Raw genomic sequence first — 24686 nt, 5'->3', positions numbered from 1 at the left:
GAATGACTAATAATTTTATCAGACTCCTTTAAAAAGAGAAATTTCATTATTTTAAAAAATTATGTACACATTTCTTTGTTTAGCTCATCATACAAAAGAAAGACTGGTGGAGAGACAAGGATGTACTGTTCTAGGACAAGCATAGGTTAAAGCAGCTTGATTAAATGGATTAAAGAGTAGTAGAAGTTTAGCTGTTGAGAAATTGGTTTTTAAAAACATTTGAATGTCCTTTAATTCTCATATTGGGTTACCAATCATTGTGGGTTGTTTTAGGAAGTAGGATCAAATGTAGATAAGTGGCATACATGCTTTTTTTTTTTTTTTAAAGGTGGTGGTTTAGAAGAAAATAAGTTGATGGGCAGAGGCAAAGATCTTTCAAGTTATAATCTTTTCAGGAAAATATATGTTCTTCTCTGTGTCTGTGAGTTACTCAGTTGGGTGATCACATTAATTTTGTACATGTGCCATATTATACTTGCTTAAAGATTGGGTGAAAGTCTATTGGCATGTTTTAGTTAAATCTTCTATTTCCCAATTTAACAGGAAAAGTGACAAGAAAAATTATAAAACTCTAAGCTCTACTCAGGCTTTTCATTGTCTGGCCACGTTTGCTAATGGCCACATTCCCCCAGCATCTCTTATTTTTACTCTCAGCTTCTAGTACCAAAGTCACTATCCCCAAATCAAACAATAATGTACATAAAAATTAAATTTAAAAGTTTTGAATAAAGACCTCTATCTAATTTACATACGAATTTATTTCTGACTTTCTTCTAGTTTATCTAATGGATTTGAACTCAGATTGAGTCTCAGATCCCAGCTACCACTTACCAGGTATGTGAATTAGAAGTAGCCTCAATTTTCTCATATGTAAAATGGCAATAGGACTATGTACCTCATAAATTCATCAAGTTAGTCTGCTGAATGCTGGATATTTTTTGTATTCCTAAAAATATTCTTGAGCTTCATTCTCAGATGCTTTTAAGTTACTTAGAAACTGCTTCTTTCAGGTCTGCTTTTTAGATTTGTCAGGTGGGACTAAAGACATACTCCATTACTGATGCAAAACTCTTCTTTGGGCTCCAATCTACCCAGCACTCCTGAATCTTGAAGTGTTTCAGTCTTTTGGGAAAGACAGAATTCCTAGGATTTGTGTGAGGGCCTTTCCCTGTTCTCTCTAATCATTTCAGGTGGTTCTTTCTAGGCCTATAGGTAGTTTCCTCATATGTATATGTCAGTCAGTTCTCAGCTAAATACTAGAGAAAGTTGCTTTGCAGATTTCCAGCATTCTCCCTGGACAACTCTCTTCTGTGCTCCGCCTTGCAAACTCCAGGTGCTTTTGTCTTGCCAGACTGTGTGCTCCATTCACTTAATTTTACGAGTCAGCCATGTTCTGGATTCTCTTTCTTTGTGCTATGGGCTAGCAACTGTCAAGGTAGTATGTCACAGCAATCTTCTGTGGTTCACTTCATTAGCTTCCTGTCTCTTCATGATTATTGTCATTTGTTGTCTTCTGTACAGTGTCTTGTAAACCATGTTTCCTATATCTTGTCCTATATATATATATATATATATATATATATATATATACATATATATATACATATATACATATATATATGTATATATATTTATGTATATATATATATATTTTTTTTTTTTGGTTGTTTCAGGTAGGAGAGTAAACCTGATCCCTGTTACTTCATTGTGACTGTCAGTAGAAGTCATTTTATCATCTGTGTTTAACCATCAACAGACTTAACCAGAATATATGTGATTATAATGATAACATTCTTTTTAAAATTTATAGTGAGCCTCTCCTCCTATAAAAGAGTAAATCTGAATTATATCCCTGGTTGGACCACAGATTTCATGTGAAGACCTAGACAAATCCTTTTAACTTCTCAAGCCTTCATTTACTTTTTTAATCTGGAGGAAACATTGAAATAGACAATTCTCTTTCAGAAATGTATCAGTGAACACTAATATTTTCTTCAGAAATTGAGAAAGGCTATTGAATTTAAATATATCAAAAGGCTTTTAAGGAAAACAAGAATGTATTTTCAACATCTGGTCTTCCTGAATTTGAAAGATTCTTTGTGACTCAGTGCTTACTAACAAACCCAGCAGTGAAACTGAAATCTTCACTTGCTCATTCATAGCAGTGCCAAACTGAAATAATTTAACACTGGTCTCTCTTTAGATATTAAGTAATAAGCTTTAGCCTCTACTTCTTATCTCTTTGGTTTATTCCTTCATATTCCAATAATCCTATTGCCCTACTTTGACATTACGGTATGTAACTATGTAAATATATCATGGAAGTCTACCTCAAAGTGAGAAGTCATATCAGAAGAAAACACCAAGGGACTACAAGACAAAGATTTCATACATGGCTATCTTAAATAATGCCAATAATCACACTGAAAATGTAGTAAACTCACACAAGTGTCAGAAAATTTATCTTTAGTGCATTTAGAAGAGGCTCATTGCCAGGGGCAGAACACATTAATTTCGTATGCCATGTTAGGAATTTCCATTTCTCCTTGACTAAAACATTAGTTTCAAAAATTATCTTTAGAGTAAAAAGACTCTCAGTGATTTATTAAATCTTCTTCCCTCCTCCCCCCTCCTTTACCTTCAGAAATCCACCAATTTTATACCATATTTGGCAGGCAGGAAATTGGGCCAATCTATTCTCAATTCTATCAAAACCATGCTTTCAATTTGCTTAGCATTTGCAAAATGAAAAGCATTTTACTAGGTTTTGTGAGGGTTTCAAACAAGTAAAGTATTTGGCTTTTTTCCTTGTGAAACTAGAATATAATTAAAGAATCAAAATATAAAATTTAGATAATCAATGTAAGGCAAAAATTATAAATACCAAACATGGATAGCTAAATATCAATGGGATTTTTTGGTATAATTTTTGAGGGAGTTCAATCCCAATCATTAGGAATAGCTTTGTTATGACTGTACAGCTAAGGAAATAATAAATCATTAATTCATTTATTTAAATATGTGCTAAATGTATAATGTAAGCGCCAAACTGAGTACAGATGGTTTAGAGTAGTACTATCTAATAGAATTTGTGTGATGATGGAAACATTCTTTTTCTAAAACGTTCAATGACTAACTACATGAGCAAATTTTAATTTTAACTAGTTAAAATTGAAAAAATAAAAATTCAGCTTCTCAATTTCAGCAGTTACATTTCAAGTATTCAGTAGCCACATGTATTGGATAATATAGGTCTAGAAGGAAGCTAATCACATATACAGAAATTGCAATTTATTGTGTAAGATTTATGACATGGTTTTTTTGGAGAGAAACAGAAAGAAAACTTTGTGTTCCTTAGAAATTTGTAGAAGAAATTGAGTTTGAACCAAGATTTAATATATTTAATATTTATCAGAGAAAGAAATAGTCCGCTGAAATTACAAGTAGAAAAACATAAGGCGTATGTATTACAGAGTAGTAAGCAAAGTAATATATAGGGAATTTGGGGGAAATGGTAAGCAAAAAGGAGTCAGGTTAAAGAGGGACTGAAAAAGAACTGTTCTCCCTTTAGTTTGTCAACTATGGCATTAATGATATTATGGACAAGGTAATTTCATGTTGGAGGTGGGGGTGGAGCTATTCTGTGCATTTGAGGATGTTTATCAGCATCGTTGGCCTCCACCAACTGAACACCAACAGCAGGTACCCCAGTGGTGACAAAGATGTTTCTAGACATTACCAAACATCCTCTGGAAGGTAAGATACCTCTGGTTAAGGACCACTGTTGTGAAAATGGCCCACAGAGATGTCAGGTTGAAGGCAGGGAGTTTATTATGTGTGTTGGTGTGTGAGATGAGGAGGACTTGATATATGGGATTTGTGTTGAGTGTAGAGTGGAAGCTTCCTTCAACTAAACAGGATTGGAGATGCAAGAGATGGAGATTAGGATCACAGGTTCTGGTGAGACTGTTTACACTCTAGTGACTGCATGCGGGGTGGAGTCTTCTACTGAAATGGAAAACACAGCTGAAGGATCAAGTTTGAGGAAAAGATGATTTTAGCTTTCAGCATGCAGACTTGTGGTACCTGTGGAACATCCAAATGGAGATGGTTCTGTGGGTAGTTGGAAATTCAAAAGAGAGGTGTCAATTGAACATGTAAATTTGGGAGTCATAAACATCTAGTTAATAGTTGAAAGCATGAATGTTTCTCCTTGCCCACAGCATCTAGACTCAATGGCAACTGTTATCACTTCCAGTTGATCTCTAAATATAGCCCTCTTCATTCCATTCAATGCACAGCACCAGTTTTTCTTTGGTTTTTGTTTTTGTTTTTTCCTGATTTCATGTAGAATCAAGGACTTTGAGGTCCAGTTACCTGGCCTATTTACTTTCAGTACTTCTTCCTAGAGGCTTTTGATCTCTCTTCCCTTTTCCTGAATCATTCTTCGTCCATAAAATAGCTTGTTCCCACAAATCCTTCTGTTCTTAACTCAAAGTTCATATTCCTATGAGACCCTCCCTGATCAGGCTATTTACATCTCAACACTCTTTCTGCCAAACATTCCTTGTCTAAATTTTTTGTTGTTGTTCTCCATAAATCTTATTAACATTTAATATACTTCATATTTTATTGATTGATTGATTACATGATTATCCCCAGAAATATATAAGTTCTATGAGGTCAGGGCTTCTGTTTTGTTCACTTCTGTATAGCCACCAGTTAGATCATCACCTAGTAGCTTGTAGGCTCAATCAATATTTCTTTGATGAATGAAATGATAGGTTTCCTACTGGTCCAGACAAGTTTTCATGGATTCAAACTCTTGCTTAGACTTAAGACACACACTAGGAAATCACAGGAAAGTAATGTTCACTTGTTTTTCAGGGTGTCAGATACAGAGCTTAGTACCTGACAGTACCTGCTTAACTCCCTGAGTTTTTTCAATTTATGTTCAAAATACATAACAGGTTTTTTACATCATATACAAAATTCATATTTCTCAGTATGAGTTCCAAAAGCTCTTTAGAATTTTTACACATTTTAACCTCATCATAAATTCATCATATCCCCCATAGTGAAATATGTTCATTTCTGCTTTTTGTGCTCTGACATATTGCCATTTTCAATAATAATGATGCCCTCCCACCTTCTCTTCACTAATATGTCTTTATAATTTTAATCTATTTAAAATTCTATCATTTCTAGAAAGCTACATTCACTTTTTGCTCCTATCTTAGGGCTGCATTCCTATAAGAAAACTTCTCTGATGCCACAGGCTAGGGTTAGGTGTTCAATTTGTACTCTAAACAACCCTTTACCTACTTACCAACTTTGTATTGTAATTGCTTGATTACTTCTCTGTCTCCAACAAATAACTGTAAGCTACTTTTGAGCTTATATCAATTGTATCTCTTGTTCCTGGCCACAAGCCAGAGACAGAGTACAGCTTGATAATTGTTTCTTTATGTACATTAATTGCCTTCATGTATTTCTAATCATTATTCTGCCTAATAAATTTAAACACCTACTTGCTCAATTTGTTCTTTGCTACTACTTATTTGTTGATATTGTATTAAAGTACTGCTAGCTTTTTCAGGGTGTTCTCCCTCAGAAGTAGAATATACTCTTTTGCCATATTAGTGGTACTTTATGGGCTTCCAGTCCCTAAAGCATCTCAGTTAAGTCATGCAAAATATTTTTCTTGTAAAGAGCTTAAGAGTTTGGACACTTGAATCAGATTGGCTGGATTTGAATCTTGAGTCTATGTTTTACTAGCAAAATTACTTTAGGCAAGTTGTAGAACATTGTAAATCTTGGGTTTTTTTCATCTTAATAGGGTAGTATAACCTAACCATAGAAAGGAAAAATCAAATCAAATAAATATAAATCAATTTGAAGAAGTTATGATGATTATGTAGTGTAGCACTGTGTACTCTAGATACTAAGTAATGACTTTCAAGATGTCCAGCTCCCATATCCCTGGGTGGTGATACAAGTTACTAATGCCTAACAGATTGATGATAGCATAAGGAAGAAGCATATACTGACAAGAGCAATCTTATCTACATTTTCCCAATGCTTTACATTCCCTCTTTGAGCATTCCCAAATTTTACCTTCACTCTTCTTTCTAATTCCATAATTTTTTTTTGCCTTATTTGTGTCATTAGAATACTGAGGAAATGGTGTAATGAGCTAAAGCTTAATGCTGCACAGGCCTGTCCTAAGAGACACACTAATGTATTAGCACTAAAAATGTTTGAAATACTAATTTTCCTTCTAATGAGCCTAAACATTTTATTATAGTTATACCTTAATACCAAGTTGCAGGTCATTACCTTCTCATATTGAAAGCAGCTGATGTTTCTAGGGCTTAATGTTTCTGCCATTTGCTTGATGACCCTCCTTCTTGCCCATTTTACATAGTAGGATTTTAGGAAATGAAAATTAGATCACTTGACAAGTATTGTGTATGTTGTTTTGATTTCATTATTTATTCATTATAAAATATTTATAACAATTAATGTATGCTAATCCCATGAAATCTGAATTTGGAAAATGTGAAAAGGAGCAAATAAAATAAGAATGGTTCATCTTACCACCTAAAGATAGTCAGTTCTGATTTAGTTTTTACCAATCTTATTTTCAACACGTGTTTTTTGTATGTGTTACAAACAGTGTAAAAAACTTTTCTTTGCTCCTTCTTTCATTGAACAATCTATGTATGTTTTCCCTTGTATTAATCACCTTTGGAAATGCCATTATAATAGTTAAAATAATAGTTTAGTTATCTAATATGTTACAGTTTTATATATATACACATGAGTATCTATTGATGTATTTATCGAAAATTGACTTCTTACATTTTTATCGCCCTATCTTATAAATAATATTGTGAGGAACATCTTTGTGACAAAAATTGATCTTGAGTTATTGACTTATTTAAATGTATCCTAATGGGGGAATATATTCAATGTATTTAAACATTTGTGATGTACTATACTATATTAGTTTCAAGAAATAGAATGTAATATATTGGCTAAAATCTCAGACTCTAAAGTCAACCAAATCTATACTTGAATCCTCCAAATCATTTGACCTATACAATTTTAGGAAATTTACTTTTTAAACCCTATTTTTAAACCTTTTTAAACCCTATTTTTCTCATCTCTAAAATGGGATTCTTGTATATAATGAAATAATATTGTAAATAGTATTAAGCATATATCATGGCAATAAAAACTGCTAACTTTCACTATTAATTTGTACACCCAACCAGGAATGCAAGTCTATTTGATTTTCTGATCCCTTATAAGTATCATCATTTAAAAATATACTCTAATTAGATGGGGAAAAAAAAACAGTTTCAAGTGAAAAACCCAAACTCAAACAAACGTAAGCAAAATTAGGATATTCATTGACTCATAAAACTGAACTTCAGACTGGTCACGTGACATCTGACATTTAGATTTAGCTGAAACCAACACTCAGATGAAGTAAGACTTCCTGAATGCTCTTCATCCTCTCAGTTTATTCACTGTGCTGGACCTGGACATTAGAACCAAGATTACAGATGTTTATATAAATTGCCCATTTTTGACACCTTTTAATCAGAGAGGAAAGAGCTTATCTCTCTCAAAATTAATTTGAAAAATATGAGGAGGTATTCTTATTCTTCCTCCTTGAGCCAGATGCCTTCCGCTTAAGTAGTTACTCTATCAATGGAGATGGGTTTCCATGAGGAGACCCATTACATAATAGGGATACGAAGAAGGGATAAGAAGAAGTTCTTCAAAAATCACAAACACATTGCCACTAGCATGACCTTGGCCTGATGAGTCAAGCTAACTGGATGTAAAAACCCCATTTCACTGAAGAATTCACAATTATTATCAAGTCCTTAATAGCATTTTAGTGTGGTTTCTTTAATCTTTATATATTTTAATTGTCCACCTTTCATTTCATAATGTGGCTTAATTATGACTTCTTTTTTTTTGTCATTATTTCTTTTTGTCTGTTTTTGACAAATCTTTCATTTTGTCCACATATTCTTTACAAAGACGAGCTTTTGATTTTGCTGATCTCTGTTTACTATTTTAGTAGTTTTGTTTAATTTGTTTCTCTATAAATTTCATCATATTTCAAATATTTCTGCCTTTTAAAATTTCTTCTGTAGAAAAGAACATTCAGTTTCAATTGTATATTTAATATATTTATTTTAAATATTTTAAAAATTCATGTAAAATCATGAATTTCCATTAATGATGGCCTTGGCTTTATTCAACAAATGTAATATGAATTCCTTCATTTAAATTAATTCTAAACTTGTAAATTACTTGTAATTTTTTTTTACCTTGCAACCTTTTTTTTCAATTTTAGAGTAATTTTTAGTTTCTAATTGCATCAATGTAAGAAAATTGGACCTTTATGACATTTCTTTCTGACATTTCTAGAGACTTATTTTTGTGGCTTATCATGTTGCTAATTCTTGTAAACATTTCATATGCACTTAATGATATCACATGTTATATATATGATAAATATTGTTTTCTGTTTTAGATGTTTTTTGGTTTTTGGTTAAATCTTGCTTTTTTTTGGTATCAGTGTCTGGTAGGCATGTATTGAAATCTTCCCTCACTTGTGTAAATTAAAACTTATTTTTATAGTTAGATAAATTTTTGTTTTATATTTTCTTACTTTATTTTTAGTTACATAAAAATTTTGATTGTCACATCTTGTTGTTAGAATGTTCCTTTTAATCTCTAGCAGTAAGAACTAGTAGCTGTTTTTCATTTCACTTAAGTGTTTTATTTTTTATATTGGTAATCTATCAGCTTCTTATTAATTAGTATTTAATAATTTAATTCCTTTATTTTTACTTTCTGTATATTTTGTTTGTTTTTGATATTGTTGCTTGTTTTAATTTTTCTCATATAAGTTGCACATAGTTGTAATTTTTTTTAAACAATTTTAGTTGTCTTTTACTTTCTAGGTAAGTCCCATTTGTGTGTGTGTGTGTGTATGTGTGATTATTTATACATTGGTAATTGCTGCTATCACAACTTATTGTGTTTTCATTAATTTTTTTTTTTTTACTTTTTTCAAACATGTCTTTTTTTTAATTTCTTAAATTAAGAATAAAGTTAAGGTTGGATTACAGTTAGAGTTAGGTTTGGTTTGGGCATTTTCTCTTTTATATCAACAGTTACTAACCTTGATTAAAATACTTTGACTTTTCAATATATGTGCTCACCATTATATTTTCTGATGATATAATTATTAATAGTTGTGGTAAAAATATAATTATTAATATTTGTGATAAAATTCAATTAGTAATAATTATTTCCATGTTTATATTTAAACTTTTTAAGTCTGAATGTCTGAAAATGATTTAGTCCAGAGTCATATTTAACTAAGTAAACAAATTTAGGTTAAGTTTTATTTTCCCATACAATATGAACATGATTCCACTGGTTCAAATATCTAGTTTTTTGTTATCAGTCTAGCTGTCTTTCTTTGATAGATAATATGTAATTTTTCTGTTGTGAATAATTTTGTTTTCATCCATAATGGTCCACATTTTTCATTATATTGTGTCTAGGTTTTTATTTTTAGATTTTATTTTTATGCATTTTGCTCAATATTTAAGTGCAGTTATTCTTCATATATATCTTTTTTTATCTATTCTGGATAAGTTTCATCCTAATATTACACCTTCAAATACTACTCTTCCCCTTGTCTGTACATTCCCTTGTAATACTTGTTAGACATATAATACCTCACTCCACACTTGCCATTTCTCTTCATGATCTTCATGCCTTCATCGTTTTTATCTTTACATCTGCAATCTAGCTGAATTTCCCAGTACATTTTTCTAAGACACTAACTTTCTTTTCAATTCTGTCTAGTCTAGAGTATGTCATATCTATTAAGCCTTTTTCCTTTAATGATTAATGTTTCAGTTCTCTTGGTCTTTAAGTCATGTTAGACTGCTTTTGCTTCATTTCTTCTTTGATAAAGAGTATTAGCTCTTATTAAAATCTTTGAGACCCCTATATTTACTTAAATTTTTTTTCAATTTTTCTATGATTTTAATGCACCCAGATTATTTTATCTTTCAATTATTGACTATTTTTATTAGCTTTAAATTTCTTTATATGTTTTGGAAAAAATTGTGTAGCTTCTTTTGAGTAAGATAAGAGAATGTTTCTCTCTTTTTCCCTTCCTTTGTCTATCTTGCTTTCTTTTTTTTTAATATTTTTTAACTTTTATTTATTTTTTGAGAGACAGAGACAGAGCATGAGCTGGGGAGGGGACAGAGAGAGAGGGGGAGTCACAGATTCCAAAGCAGGATCCAGGCTCTAAGCTGTTACCACAGAGCCTGACGCGGGGCTCAAACTCACGAACCACAAGATCATGACCTGAGCCGAAGTCAGATGCTTAACCAACTGAGCCACCCAGGCACCCCTATCTATCTTGCTTTCTGTTTGTGTTTACGCCTCCATACCTTTTGGTATTATGGCTATTTCCTTTGTCCCAGCTCTCCCAGGCCAACAGCCCTAGGGTAAGTTGTACATTTAAAATTCAGAAATCCTGCTTTTTGGTATTGAAAAGCACAGATCCAGTCACTAGAGTTTGTTACTTGGTTCAGATCCAGGTTGTAAGACTGTAAAAACTGTAGATTCCCTAATTATATAGCTTCATATAATTGTGGTTTCAAATAGCATTAGCCAGCAACTTTTGTCAGCTTCATACTATCAGTAAAAATTGTATTACTCATGATTTTAGCAAATAAGTTGGCTTTTAACTTCCACAGAAACTTTTAGTTTCTGTGACCCTATGGAAGCTGAAAAACTAGGACCTGCTTCTAAACCCAGAGCCCAGAGGCCTATGGTTTCATTCCTTGTCTCTACTTTGTGTTTCTGTTTAATTTTTCTACACTGAGAATTATTTTTATTCTTTGAAATAAGAATATCTGTATAATTCTTTGAAACCATATACTTCAATTTTTTTTTTTTTACTTTAACTCTGTCTTTGAGATATAATATAGCTTAGTGGTTAGCACAGATTCTAGAGCCAAACATGTGCAAATCTTGACTCTTCCTCTTTTAACCACATAAGCAATGGGAAAGTTAAATAACTTTCCTTTGGCTCAATTTCCTCAGCCATGAAATGAGGATGATAATAGCCTTTTCCACAGTGATATTTTGTTTTGCTTTGCTTTTTAAAGATTACTTGATATTTGTATATATGTGTATATAATTACAAATGCTTGGGACCCTGAATGGTTCATGGTATTACTCAATTAGTGTTATTTTTTATTAGATCCTATGATATACCCTATAATCCACCAATTGCAATATTAGATAATTACCAAATGATACAGAAAAACTGATTTGAAGGGGTACGTGCACCCTGATGTTTATAGCAGCATTATCAACAATACAAATTATGGAAAGAGCCCAAATGCCCATTGAATGGATGAATGGATAAAAAACATGTGATATATATAAATACACACACACACACACACACACACACACACACACACACAATGGATTATTACTCAGCCACCAAAAAGAATGAAATATTGCCATTTGTAATGACGTGGATGGAGCTAGAGTGTATTAGGCTAAGCAAAGCAAGTCAGTCAGAGAAAGACAAATACCATATGATTTCACTTACATGTGGAATTTAGGAAACAAGTCAGATGAACATAAGGAAAGTGGCGGAAAAACAAAAGAGAGAGGGAGGCAAACCATAAGAGACTCTTAACTATAGAGAACAAACAGTGTTGATGGAGGGGAGGTGGGCAGAGGAGGGGCCAAATGGGTGATGGGTATTAATGAGAGCACTGCTGTGATGAGCACTGGGTTTTATATGTAAATGATGAATCACTAAATTCTACTCCTGAAACCCATATTGTACTATATGTTTACTAATTAGATTTTAAATAAAAGCTTGAAAGAAAAAATTAAAACATAAAGAAAGATGAAACATATGTATAATGGGAATAGCAGAAGGAGAAGAAAGAAAAATGAATCTGTTTCTCATAGAAGAAATTGTATCAATTTTCTACTATCTCTTCAGAGAATAGAAACTGAAGGAATACTTCCTAACTCATTATATGAAGTCAACATTACCTGATTACCAAAACAAAACAGAGGTATTACAAGAAAACTACATATTAATGACTTTCATGAATATAGGTACTAAAATCCTCAACAAAATAATAGAACATTGAATACAACAGTATATAAAAATACACCATAACCAAGTATGATATGTTCCAGTTATGCAAGGTTGGTTCAACATTCAGAAATCAAGTAATGTAGTTCAACACATCAACACACTAAAGAAAAAAAATCACATGATTATATCAGTAGATGCAGGAATAACACTCGTTTATGGTTAAAAAAAACTCTCAATAAACTGGGAGTATTGTGGAAATTACTTAACTTGATAGAGAATATATATTAAAAAAAAAAACAGCTAACATCATTCTTAATGGTGAGAAACTCAAAACTTTCCCACTAAGATCAGGTACCAAGCAAGGATGTCCCGTCTTACTATTCCTTTTCAACATTGTAGTGGAAGTTCTAGATAATGAAATAAGATAAGAAAAAAGAAATAAAGTTTATACATTTTGAGAAGGAACAAATAAAATTGTCCTTGTCCACAAATGACTGTTTAAGAATTTATTTAAAAAAAAAAAAACTTCCGGAACTAATAAGTGATTATAGCAAGGTTTCAGGACATAAGGTTAGTACACAAAAGTTGATGTTTTTCCTATACACCTGAAAGGAAAATGCGGAATTTGAAATTTAAAACATATTATCTATATTACCACCTCTGAAAATACTTAGGTATGCCTGACAAAATATGTACAAGCTCTATAAAAGGAAAACTATGAAACTCTGATGAATGAAATAAAAGAATAACTAAATTAATGGAGAAATGCTCCACGTTCACAGATAGGTAGACTCAATATTGTCAAGATCCAGTTCTTCACAACTCGATCTATAAATCCAATGTCATCCCAATCACCATCCTAGAAAGTTATTTTATGTACACTAACAAATGGATTCTAAAATTTATATGAAGACACAAAAGTCCCAGAAGAGCCAACACAATATTAACAGAGAACTACAGTCAGTGTTGGAAGACTGATACAGCTGATTTTATGACTTACTATAAAGCTACAGTAATCAAGCCAGTATAGTCTTGGTGAAAAACTAGACAAATAAATCAATGGAACAGAATAGGAAGCTCAGAAATAGACCACCAGAAATACAGTTAACCAATCTTTGACAAAGAAACAAAGACAAAACAATGGGGCAAAGGTAATATTTTCAACAAATGATGCAAGAACAACTGGAAAACAATGAAAAAAAAAAACGAACGTAGACAGACTTTACACCTTTCACAAAAATTAACTCAAATGGATCACAGACCTAAATGATAAACTATAAAGCCCCTATGATCATAACTTAGGAAAAAACCCTAATGATCTAGGGTATGGCAGTGCCTTTGTAGATACAACTCCAAAAGCATGATCCATGAAAGAAGTAGTTGATAAGCTAGATTTCATTAAGATTAAAAACTTTTGATCTGTGAAAGACAGTGTCAATAAAATGAGATGATAAGCCACATACGGGGAGAAAATATTTGCAAAGAACATCTGATAAAAGACTCCAAAGTATATAAAGAACTCTTAAAACTCAGCAATAAGAAAATAATCAACCTGATTAAAAAAATGGGTGAGAAACCTTAACAGATCCCTCACAAAAGAAGATATACAGATGGCAAATAAGTATATGTAGGGATGCTCCATATCATCTTTCATGAAGGAGATGCAAATTAAAATGATCTATCTCTACGTACCAATTAGAGTAGCCAAAATCTAGAACACTTAACAAACCAAATGCTGGTGAGGATGTGGAGCATCAGGAACTCTAATTCTATGCTGTTAGGAATGCCAAATGGTGCAGCCACTTTGGAAAATATTTTGACAGTTTCTTGCAAAAGTAAACATACTCTTACCATACTACCCAGCAATGATGTTCCTTGATATTTACCCAAAGGAGATGAAAACTTATGTCTACAAAAAATCCTACACAGAAATGTTTATAGCAGCTTTATTCATAATTGCCAAAATTGGGAGCAGCCAAGATGTCCTTCAGTAGTTGAATAGATAAATAAATGTGGTACCTCCAGATAGTGGAATATTAGTCAGCTATGAAAAATGAACTATTAAGTCATAAGAAGACATGGAGGAAACTTAAATGCATATTACTAAGTGAAAAAAGCCAATCTTAAAAGACTAAATACTGTATGATTCTCACCAAATGACATTCTGGGAAAGGTAAAGTTTTGGAGATAGCATAAAGGTCGGTGATTGCCAGAGGTTGAGTAGATAGTGGTGTGGGAGGGTTGAATGAGCACAGAGAGTATTTAGGGCAATGAAAATATCTCATATGATACCACAATGATGGATACATGTTATTGTGTGTTTGCCCGGACCAATAGAATGTACAACACAGAGAGTGAACCATAATATAAATTATGAACTTTGGGTGATTATGATGTGTTAATGTAGGTTCTTCAGTTGTAAGAAATATACCACTTTGAAAGTGGATGCTGTAAGTGGGGTAGGCTATGTGTGTGAGTGGGAGAGTATAAATGGAAAAACCTCTGTATCCTCCTCTCAATTTCACTACAAACCTAAAACTGTCCTAAAATAATAAAGATTCAAAAAAAAAATAAGGGGAAGATTTTTTTTGATTTATTTAAAAAATTTTTTAATTCTAATTTACTTATTTTGAGAGAAAGAGAGAGACAGCAGGAGAGGGGCAGAGACAGAGAGAGAGAGAGAGAGAGAGAGAGAGAGAGAGAGAGAAAGAATCCCAAGCAGGCTCCCTGCTGTCAGCACAGAGCACGACGTGGGGCTTGGACCCACCAATTGTGATACCATGACCTGAGCCAAAACCAAGAGTCAGATGCTCACCGACTGAGCCACCAAGGCACCCCCTCAGGGTAGCTTTTCATAAATATATATCTTCACTTAATTATGCATATTTCTTGTATATTTTCAATTAATATAACCACAGCTGAGCATAAAGTTTTTCATGTTTTACATTGTTTCTGTAATTATTATTTTTGTGGCTTCATAATATTTCATCCAGGGTGTTTATTCTTTCATACTACAGTTATTTATTGAACATTTACTCTGTGCTATTAAAGGTCACGGGAATGTACTCCTAAGCCAAAGTACCTTCACTTACAGAATTTACAACGTGCTCATGTGTGCACAGTTGATATATAATCATTCATTTGACTTTTTATTATATTTTATAACTCTTTGAGACAAGAAACTTTATATATATAGTTATATATATATATATAGTTATATAGATAGATATAGATGATATAGATATAGATGATATAGATACAGATATATATATATCCTGTTATTCAACCTTGAAGAACCTTTGCAGAAAAGAAGTAATGTTATGGACCTAAACATATTTTGCTTACTTACGTGTCATTGTTTTTGTGTAAATTGATTTTCCAAAAGAAAATGAGAAACATAAAGGTATAAAAGTATATATAAAACCTAGTGAGTTGAACCAAGAAACTGCTTAGCTGATTCACCAGAGTAAAGATCTAGAGGACAAATTGGACTGTGTTTTCCACAATACATTAAGATTTTCTATATCTCCTCCCGACATACAACATAAAGATCAGGCTTTCATATAGAATATTTTATTACTATGTGACATTTCTTACCCTACCTCAAAAATAGCCTCTTAACCCCAAATGATGTTAATGCCCAAGCTTAGAAAATTGTTTTTGAAAGTTATATGAAGCTATAAAATATCTTTATATTAAGGAACACTATTGGTTTATGAAAATAATTTTTAATAATTCATTTAAATTAGAAATGACTTCATTAGCATCCCCGTTTTCTCCTTTCCTCTCTTTGTTTTACAATATATAAATATGCTTGGAACCTCTGTGGAGACAGAGGACTTCAGTCTGCTTGTCTTCTTGCTGTTGTTGGTGTCGTTTGCATGAAAATTGCCACAGTAGCTCAAGGTTCATTTCTTCCATATTAGATTATTACAAGTTTCACTTGTTTCCATTTTACTTATTTATTAATTTATATTTATTTTATAAATATATTTATATTAATTATTTAATTATGCAATTAATAATTAAATTCTTTAATTATTATAATTATATATTATTAAATATATTATATATAAATATATATTTATATTATATATATTTATGTAATATTTATATATTAAATAAAATAAATTAATATATTTATATATAATTTATATACTATATATAATTTTATATATAAATATACAAAATATATATCAATATATGATATATCAATATATATAAATATATATTTATATATATAAATAATATATAAATATAATATATAAATATATAATATATAAATATAGATAAATATATATACAATTATATATATTTATATAATAAATAAATTAAATATATAATATATATTTATATTATATATTATATATTAAATTATTTATTATTATTAATCATAATTAATATATTATATTATTAAATATATATTATTTATATATATATTTATAATATATATTATTACATATATAATTATAATTATATTACTAACTAAATTAATTATTTTATATTAATTATTATTTATAAATAGTGCTATTTTCATTTTCATCTTATTCTTTTCTAATTTTATAATACATTTCAGAGGTATGAAAAGTTTCAAAAGTGTGAATACTCGTGGTCCTCAATACATATGCTAAATGTTCTCCAGGATGTTTCCAGCAGTCTAGATGTGGCTAGTTTGATTTTATGTTGCTGTACTCTAACTTATAATTAACTTTATGTCTATACGGCTTTTCTCACTATAAGCTCTTTAAGGTGGAGATAGAAAGGCTTTAACAGGGGCAGTCAGGAGTTGTGACTCTTCACTTTTACTTCAACTACATGTTTTGTGCACTTTGCTAAATTCTACTTGCTTTATTTAACTATTTGAATCTGTGATCACAGAAACTTTTTTTTTCTGAGTTTCAGGTCATTTAACATTTCTGTATTTGGGGGAAAAATCCTTTTAAATTACTACAGTCAACATTGATTGCTCTCTATTCCCTTTATATTCATTCATTCAGTGATTTATTCAAGATCACATGCCAAACATGTTGCAGGAATTATGCTAGGTCCTGGGGATTCAGCGTCACAAAAACCACCTTATCCCTGAATCTGAAGTGTTTTTGAGTAACCTCTCCAGTATCAGTACCGGTACTGATGACAATCAGAATTCTATTTTAGAAAGGTTCACAAAATCCTTGAGTCTTTACTTTCTTTAAGATTGCCCTACAATTCCACCTCTCTGCAAAAAACTTTTTCTATGTAAATGATCTTTCTTTGTTTAGGTTAAATGCCTAAGTATAGCTTCCCTTTGTTTTCTTACCTGACATAAATTCTGGATAAAATGTCTGCTTTGTCCCCCAGGTTGTCAAGTAATCCCTTTCTCACACTTCTCCCTCAAAACACACTATGCAGTTTGGATTGGCAGTATTTTAGTATATTCTTCTACATCACAGAAGGAGGTTGGCAGATGGGCCTCATTCTCCTGAGATAGGAGGAGGAGGGACATCAGGTCTTAAAGATAATCCCCAAGTTTTGGCTTTGGATTCTCTGCATCTTTTATCTCTTCCTTTTATCTAAGTGATTCAGATCCATTCGGTTAGAACTAATATTTATCTTTTTTTAATGTTTATTTATTTATTCTTGAGAGAGAGAGAGAGATCACATGTGTGAGAAAGAGAGGGTGTGGAGGAGGGGGAGAGAGAGAATCCCAAGCAGGTTGTGCACCATCAGAGTGGAACCCTGTGTGAGGCTCAAAGTCACAAAATGTGAGATCGTGGCGGGAGCTAAAATCAGGAGTCGGATGTTTAACCAACTAAGCCATCCACGTACCCCAGAACTAATATTTGTCTTGAGACTGCTAGTGAAGGACTTGGACTAAAATAAAACTTCTAGGTAAGCTCCAAAAATTAAATATTTTTTGAATTCTGCTATGCTCCTGGCATTATGGCAAGCACTGTGTCTGCCTCACTGGCTAATGGAATTATAGCTAAATTTTTCTTTTGCGACCAAGAATCTCTTAGAATCCCTTAGTTATGAAATCTGAACACAAATTTATTTCTGTCACTTGATAAGTCATTACATTTTCTTTTTACTGTAGTGTATACTTTATCCTGACTTCTAAGTGCCTTGGGAAATGTAGAGATTTGCCTAAATGATATTACTCAAAATGGTTTAAATATGTACTATTTATTAATAAATCTTTTAGTATAGTACTTGATTCATTAAATGTTTAACAAGTATTGACTCATTATTTTAATATTATCAAACTGTTAAGGACCAATCATTTGGCAACAGTAAGAGTTAAATATAAAAATACTGAGACTATTGAAACTCTCATTTTCATCCCTCAAAATGATGGAACCTTTTTATTTTTAGTGTATTTCCTCACATTTTTATATTTAGTAATACAAACCACACTTTAAGATTTTCTTTAGTTCATACAATCTAGACAGGAAAAGCACAACTCTCTATCCTGCCTTTAGTAAGAAGTGCCTCCAAATTAAATTATGATTAAAATTTGTCTATTCTGTTCTCACAGTTGAAAAAAAGATTTCATTCTGTCACCTCTGAAAGATATTTGAAAACCCTTATATCTGAAAAGGGTTCTTTCTAATTTCTAGCATTAATATTCCCTGCTAATTCTGAGAACTAATCTTTTCTGAAAATTAAATTCACTGATTGTTCACAATTCCTACAAAATATGTTTACATATTTGAAAACATTCCAAGTTCTCCATGTTCCTTTTAAGTCATAAAAAAGATTAAATATCCCATTTATTAGACTGGGGACAAAGTTGTATTGCTTTGCTAGTGACAACAGTCATAGAATTTTAAAACTGATGGCATTTGTTACATTGCTGGTATGTTTAGGGAAAAACAAAGATTCCACTTGGACTGTCATACAAGATGTACATTTTTTCCCCCAGAAAGGATAAAAATCAAGAATAAATGAGAAAAACAATGGTCTGAACTAGTTCAAAATGCTAAGGAGAATTGTACAATACTCAAGTTATTATCTTTAACATTTTAGAATATTAAGGAAAAAGGTGAGAAAATGATTTTTGACTTGACATTAAAAATAACTAAGCTAGAGGGGTGCCTGGGTAGCTCAGTAGGTTGACCATCTGGTTCCTGATTTTGGCTCAGATCATGATCCCAAGGTTGTGGGATCAAGCCCTGGGTGGGGCTCCACACTGAGCATGGAGTCTGTTTAAGATTCTCTCTCTCTTAAAAAAAAAAAAAAAAGAGAATCTGGAGCTGAAAGGGAAAGTATATATCAAATTCAAAATAGTATAAAGTATAATCACTTATAAACATTATGTATGAGCTTGATATGGCCCATAATCTGGGTTCTTTTCAATTGGTTGCTGGATACCAAAATTAAATGATGCTATGATGAGAATGAGTAAAGGTTACAAACTGCTAGACAGCAAAGACCCCTGTTACTCATCACTATATCCCAGTATCTGACATGAAGTGTATGCTCAATAAACATCTCTTGAGAAAGGGTGTAGACAGACCTTGAACTTCAAACTGATGTATCCTAGCTGGTACTTCTATGCTGGGAAAATATCCACTCCTATTTCCATTACACTTGGATCCATTCACCCTGCCTTTTGTTTTCCATCCCCTTTATCCAGTTATTTTCTTCCTTATCCCATTTACATTACCAAAATAGCCCCAAGTGTTTCTAATAATTTTGTCTCAGAGATCACAATATGTACTGCTTCCTTGCCATCAATTTCACCTGGTCCCAATGCTTCTACGCACCATGATAAAAACCCTTCTTTCCTTGTTTCTATTAGTTTTCTATCTCTGTTTTTATTTTTACCCTATCTGAAGTATAAATCATCAGTGCTAACTAATTGCAAGCATATAGACTGAGGTGCACTTTTAGTGCAATATTCTCATATATATAGTTTTTATGTGTAGATAGTATATACCATACACATGACATTTCTTTAATTAATATAATTAAATAATCAAAATGATTTCCTGAAAAATCATATTCCAAAATTTACTGTAGGAATTTATATATTTAATTTTTTTATTAAAATTTTATTATATTTAATACAAAAATATAATGAACACTTTTTAGTTTAGAGGTGTGTATCCTTGTGGATTTAATAAAATTATAACACAAATGTTGGGGCTACTGGGTGGCTCAGTTGGTTAAGTGCCCTACTCTTGATTTTGGCTCATGTCATGATCTCACTGTTTATGAATTCAAGCCCTGCATCAGGCTCTGTGGAGGCAGCTTCGGATTCTCTCTCCCCTCTCTCTAAAAATATATAAACTTAGAAAAATAAGACAAATCTTCCTTTTTTGATTGTTACTATATATGTGTGTGTGTGTGTGTGCGCACGCGTGTGTGTGTGTGTAATATATATGTATGTATGTACATTTCTCTCTCTCTTTTTTTTTTTTTTTACTTTAAAGGGTCATATGATAGCATCCTGTGATGCCTGTGGAGTAATAAAACTATGGGACTTTCGGAAGCTCTTACCAATTGTATCCATTGATGTAGGTCCAAGTCCTGGCAATGAAGTGAACTTTGATTCATCAGGTAGGATCTTTTTTGTTTACCATTTGTGACCAAGCTAACAACTTTAGCATTGGTTCTGAAACTATTTTCTGTTTCCACTTGACTTTTATTATGTTTCCTCTTATGTAAATTTTTGTTCTTAATGTTGTATGAGAATATATTTTATGTGTATTATCATATAACATCATAAAAGTATTGTATTTATCATAAATATAAAGGAAGAAATAATAGAGGAGATAAGTGTGTACTAATATAGATAACAGAAGTTCCTAACAGTGTCATGAAAAATTTAGAGTCCAGATCCTTTAGAATCACCATCCAAGGTAAGTAATTGGGTTTTTTGAAGGTAAAATGGCTAAGCATAGAGAAGAACAAAAGTTTAGCAAAACTGAATTTAAAACATGTTTAATGGAATATTTCTGTCTTATAATTAATAAATTACCCTATATTCTCTTAATGTTATAATTAATTTGAAATGTACATGTGTTTTATTGTTGCATTTATGTGTGACAATACATATTATAAATGATAATAATTGTAATATTATTATTTGATTGTGTTCAGCACTTTTTCTGCAGTAATATAAACACTGTCATTCAGATAAAATATTTTACACTTGCTGCTGATGAATAGTGTATCAACTGATGTTAAAAATCACACAATATTTCCAGTTATCTATTTAAAAGATTAAAATTATAGTTTCATTTGTATCTTTAATGATAGCTTATACTAAATAATGTGTATCTATTATTAGATAACATTCCTCTGCTAGTATGATACATGTTTTAAGCTTTTTAAAATTTTGTGAGTTTTTAAAATCTTTGATATTTATTTGTAGTAGATCACAGTTATAGAGATGGTAATTTTAGAGAAGAAATAAAGATAGAATATGTATGGGAAATAATAATGTTTTATTTTAAAATAGTGCATACTAATTCTGTAGTCCAGAAAGTATGTAGATACTAGAAGCAACTCTAGAGCCATAAGAGAATTGTGTGTTTCATAAAACTGGTTTTATGATATTGCTATTACATATCTAAATCTTAGAATTCAGTAAGTTTGTCTTCTTAACAAACTTTAGATTGTGTTCCCATTACAGAGTGGCATATGAACCATATTAACAATGTTTTTTAAAAATGTTTTTAGTAATGTTCTTGACATTAAGCCATTTAATTTAAAAAAGAAAACATTGTTTAGAGTAAAACATCCCAACTATGAGAATTTTATTTTATAATGTGAAGGCCTACTAAGATTTCAAATTGTATTTTTCACTATACAGAGTCTGCATTGACGTCATAGGTCTAAAGGAACTTTAACTTAGTTTTAATAAACATTTTTATATCCTTAAACAACTTTTTATTGTTTCAAGCAAGAATCTAAGGATTCATGTCCTTGAATTTTGAATTCTGAAATCTCAAATCTTTTAGCTATATTTGCTAATAATAGAAGGTAAAGGGTATTTTGAAATGCTACACAACTAATAAGAGATACAGATTTTATTGTCAATGTTAAATATGTTTCTACTTGTTTTCTACTGTCCTTGTCATCAACTCAAATCTCTTTTCTATGCATAGTCATGCAGAACTGATTTAAATAAACGTCAGTACCTGTCTTACTTTCTTACAAGTCAATATCATCTTAAAGTGCTTGCTACAACAAACCTAGTTTTTCTCTCCATGATTGCTATACTCTTGATTATAAACTAAAATTAAGAAAAGCATAAGAATCAAGGGCAATACAATGAGAAACATAAAAGACAAAAAAGTGTAAAGTAGGGACCCTGTTAATGAAAACACTTCATCAGTTTGAAGGAATATATTTTCAACCTGACCTTCCCATCCCTTTGACCATTTCTTCAAGGAACATACTATAATTAATTTTAGTTCTATGTGTTTGAGAAATTAGCATCATAAGCCTTTTTCTCATTGAATAATGGGATATTTGTGCTTCTGTAGAAGAGAAGTCTTCAGTGATTCTTCATTTAAAAAGGTTAAAATATATCAAAAAATGAAAGAACTGGGGAGAACAAACAAAGCTCTCAGTCTAATGAGGCTCTGAACAGAGAGGTGGAAATCACAAAGTAAAACAGAAATTATGTTCATATCAAGAGAGGAAAGCAGAGTAAAGTCAAGAGCAAAACAAATCAAAATAAGGACAGGGACACATGGATATCTTCTAATATGGATCTATTTAAATTAAAAGTATAATAAACTTATATCATGAAAATATTTGGACTATGAGGATAAAATCAAATGTAACTTAATAAGCTCACAATATACATTAATTTGACTTATTATGCCTAGCAGTTAGCAAATAAAAGCATTTTTGATAACAATTATTTTCCACAAAAAGATAAAAAGAGGATATTGACACTATTGAAAACAATAAACATAGGGCTCACATTGGTTAAGTTGTGCCAAATCAAGTTTTTAGGTCAAAATTATGTGACAGAATTAAATCATGCAGTTATATATGTTTAGGACTCAACTAGTGTGAGACAGGCTCTTGCCTCTATCTAAGCTATGTCCCTGGACTTAAGGAAAAGATATTGAAAACATACATGTAATGTCATAATAAATGTAGAAATATTGATAACATTCTGTCTAAGATATTTAGTTGTTAGATATTCTAAATAATCATCATGTAAACAGAAATTTCAAATCATATTTCTTGTCTCTGGATCAGTTTAATTGAAGAGCATCTTGAGATTATGAGGTGTGATGTTTAAAAAGATGTTCCCAAATACAATGACTTATCTTTATAAATAAGGAATCTCTTGTCACTGCAAATCCAACATAGTATAGAAATAAATGGGATTAGAGGTCATTGAAAGGCTGAAACTGTTGTCCATAATGTTTGATTTCAAATTTTTAGGCATATCAAAATTGCCTCATTATTTATTAACCTCATAAGTAAATATTTTCATTTTGAATTTATAAAAGTATGTATAAATATATATAATTAAATAGTTCTTGATCTGTTTTGAAACTGAGATTCCTCATAGTGTATCATTTTAAAAATATATCATTGGTAAAAATTTTGAAAACCAATCATGTAGGAAAAGAGCATAGACTATAATTCAGATCCTTAGTTCTTCACCACTTTTTAGGCATTAAGTAAATTTAAATTCCTTGAATGTAGTGTCCTCATAGAAATAATGGAAGAAATAATTATCTTACAGTGTTCTAATGTGTTTCAAAGGGATAATGTATAGTCTATAATGAGGAAATCCTAGTACAGTCACCTACCATGTTTCATCTTAGCTGGAAGGGATCTTATAAGTCATCCCATTCATATTAGCGGTGAGAAAAATGTGTGAATATATCAGTGTGCAAGTAAGATGCTCAAGGCTGTGTGCTACTGTAGGTGATTTCTAGTCAAAGTATAAACACTAATAAATAAATTTTAAAAGAAACAAGGGTCAAAACCTCCTTGTCATGTAATATTAAAAATAACTAAATGTTTAAGAAGTGAAGTTATATAAAATATTATATATATAATTAAAATAAAAAGATTTAAAGATGCATGAATCATCATCTAGAATTTAGCTTCTCTGTTGTTGTAGAAAACTAGCTTCTCACACATTTAAAAGAGGAGTTGTATGTGGTATAGTATTATTTACTTAATGTTTTACTTGCAAATACATTGCTTGTGATATGCACAGATTATCTGTGTATATATACCTGCGTGTTATATGCGTATTAGTATTTGTAAAGGGATAAGTGTTCCTTTCTCATTAAACTGAGAGCATCCTGGTAATATGCTACATATTTTTGTGAATATTCACTATCTAAATAATCTCTCTCACTTGGCATATTCAAATGCCATATATTTTACCATAAAAAATTTATTACTATTTCAGAAAATGCTAAATGAATTTGCATAGTGAAAGTAATAAAAACTAACTGTAAGAGTTTATACATAAACTTGTCCACATCTCTCATTTCATCATGTTTTTATGTAGTTTAGC

General features: G+C 31.2%; 1 protein-coding gene across 1 annotated transcript in view; it reads left to right on the top strand.

Moving 5' to 3' along the window:
• Window positions 1-24686, top strand: part of SPAG16 (sperm associated antigen 16) — a 992367-nt gene that overhangs the window by 713154 nt on the left and 254527 nt on the right. Inside the window, exon 15 of the mRNA XM_047084254.1 lies at window positions 20611-20737. Coding sequence (XP_046940210.1) covers window positions 20611-20737 — 127 coding nt within the window. The remainder of the gene's footprint in view (window positions 1-20610; window positions 20738-24686) is intronic.

Source organism: Lynx rufus, unplaced genomic scaffold, assembly GCF_022079265.1.
Source record: "Lynx rufus isolate CCGP_SWC_20201006 ecotype Redwood Valley unplaced genomic scaffold, mLynRuf1.p SCAF_2, whole genome shotgun sequence".
NCBI lineage: Eukaryota > Metazoa > Chordata > Mammalia > Carnivora > Felidae > Lynx > Lynx rufus.
Note: the sequence above shows the minus strand (reverse complement) of the source record. Positions and strands in the feature narration are given on the sequence as shown.